This window comes from Lolium rigidum, chromosome 1 (assembly GCF_022539505.1).
Source record: "Lolium rigidum isolate FL_2022 chromosome 1, APGP_CSIRO_Lrig_0.1, whole genome shotgun sequence".
Classification (NCBI taxonomy): domain Eukaryota; kingdom Viridiplantae; phylum Streptophyta; class Magnoliopsida; order Poales; family Poaceae; genus Lolium; species Lolium rigidum.
In genome coordinates this window covers 17,072,508-17,074,569 of record NC_061508.1, presented here as the reverse complement: position 1 = coordinate 17,074,569, position 2,062 = coordinate 17,072,508, and the positions used below count along the sequence as shown (strand labels likewise).

Sequence of the window (2,062 nt, the reverse complement as noted above, 5' to 3'; positions counted from 1 at the left end):
CTTCCCTGCACAGATTGAGTCCCTCAAATCTATCCTCCAAATCCTTTTCAGCATCGGTGGTACCAGAACCACCCGCACCATCAGCGACCTCCCCTTGAAGCCCCTTATTCGTATCCGCCGCTATCTCCGCCGAGGACTCCACCACTGGTGGCGTAACAACTCTCGGCTCCTCCGCCGCCTGGGGCGATTTTGCCACCCCTTCCGCCATGCAGTCGGACAAACCCACGAGGGACGAACGCAGAAGCCCTCCAGATCAAGATCCGTCGAAGAACCCGCAGAAACACGTCGATCACCAGAGAAACTTGATAGTAGATGGGAACTCTCGCGATCGCCACGAGAGGATTTAGGGAACCCTAGAAACTAGGGGAAAAACAGAACTCCATTGAGAACTCTTAGTACTATATCCGTCACCTCATCCCCACAAAGCTCCCAATGCTCTCGCCGGGAAGGAAACCTGTTTTGGGCAAAAGATAGCACACGCAGCCCTTTTTGTTTCATTTGCCCACCTTATTCATGCGAGCGGCCGAGCACTAGAAGGCCGAACAATGGCGCACCAGGAAGCAGAGCAGCATAGCCCAGACCAGACTGCCACGTCACCGATCCGGGTCACAAATGCTCTCGACCAATCATCGACGACCATCTACGATGACGCGGATAGTGTGTTTCTTCGGAGCGAATCCCAGCCGTCGGAAGGATCGACGTCCCGAAACCTTCCTCTAACGGTCACTGGCAACCGCCTCGGTCCACGCGTCTCCAGCCTCGACTCCCCAACCCCCGATTATAAATAGCCCCCACCTTCCAACCCTCATCCCACTAGTCGACTTTTCTCATCCAGTTCCCCAAATCCACAAGCCGAAGAAGCCAAGTTCGAACTCCAAGGAGCGGCGCCATGGCCCGTACCAAGCAGACCGCCCGCAAGTCCACCGGCGGCAAGGCCCCCAGGAAGCAGCTCGCCACCAAGGTTCGTCTCATCGCCCATCCTCTCCCCGTTCTGCTGCTAGTTGTCCCCTTGAATCGTCCGCCGGTGATTGTTCGTTGCGTAATCGATTGACGTTTGGTTCGAATCGGTGCTGCAGGCGGCGAGGAAGTCGGCCCCGACCACCGGCGGCGTGAAGAAGCCCCACCGCTACAGGCCCGGAACCGTGGCGCTCCGCGAGATCCGCAAGTACCAGAAGAGCACGGAGCTGCTCATCCGCAAGCTGCCCTTCCAGCGCCTCGTCCGCGAGATCGCCCAGGACTTCAAGACGGACCTGCGGTTCCAGAGCCACGCCGTCCTGGCGCTCCAGGAGGCGGCGGAGGCGTACCTTGTCGGCCTCTTCGAGGACACCAACCTCTGCGCCATCCACGCCAAGCGCGTCACCATCATGCCCAAGGACATCCAGCTCGCCCGCCGCATCCGCGGTGAGCGCGCCTAAGCCATCTCGCCGCTTGAAGCCCGTGTAGTAGTTCGGGAGGGGAATCAACTCGTCACCAGCCGAATCCGTTGAATGCCCTCGCCGATTTCTTCTTAGTTTCCTAATTGCTGTGTTAGGTCCTGGTTCCGTGTAGATGAGATATCGTTTGTGTAAGACTTTAATCGGTGATGTTCTTTTGGTTTGCGATGAGGCAAACGTATGTTGGAAACTATTAATTGTTAGTTCAAGTGATTGCATCCTGCGGTGGATCGTATCCTGTTGTGTTGATATTCTGTGATATGGTGATGCATTATCTTGAGTTGGTTGGTGCGGCTCGCTTGTTGTTTGGTCGCTGTCATCGTCCCTTGTGGGCATTGTCTTCTGGCGTTTCTCACAGTTGTTGACATCTTCACACACGTGTTAGGCCTCTGACGACTGACGTTTTTATTTTAGTGTTACCCTGTGACGGACGGCAGGGTGTTAATGTCCCTATCTGGAAATCAAGTTGAATTTCCTCTCGACCACGGAAACATCTTCCTCTACTCGGAACGTTGATTGCTAGGTTTGAAATGTCTACCTGCAACTGTTTTATTCTTCTTTGCTTCTTGCTTGTTCATGCTTCCGCCTGTCAGCATCTTCAGTTTTATGCATACAAGTAATCTAAATTT

General features: G+C 54.7%; 1 protein-coding gene across 1 annotated transcript; it reads left to right on the top strand.

Moving 5' to 3' along the window:
* Positions 1-824: 824 nt before the first annotated feature.
* Positions 825-1,644, top strand: LOC124684988 (histone H3.3). Its single transcript, XM_047219257.1, has 2 exons — positions 825-961; positions 1,077-1,644. Exons 1-2 carry the CDS (start codon positions 890-892, stop codon positions 1,413-1,415), a joined length of 411 nt encoding a protein of 136 aa, XP_047075213.1. The 5' UTR covers positions 825-889; the 3' UTR covers positions 1,416-1,644.
* The last annotated feature ends 418 nt before the right edge of the window (positions 1,645-2,062 follow it).

Coding starts and splice junctions, on each gene's coding strand:
- LOC124684988 (XM_047219257.1), top strand. CDS start 890: ATGGCCCGTACCAAGCAGACCGCCCGCAAGTCCACCGGCGGCAAGGCC. Junction 962..1,076: donor GGAAGCAGCTCGCCACCAAG/GTTCGTCTCATC, acceptor TCGGTGCTGCAG/GCGGCGAGGAAGTCGGCCCC.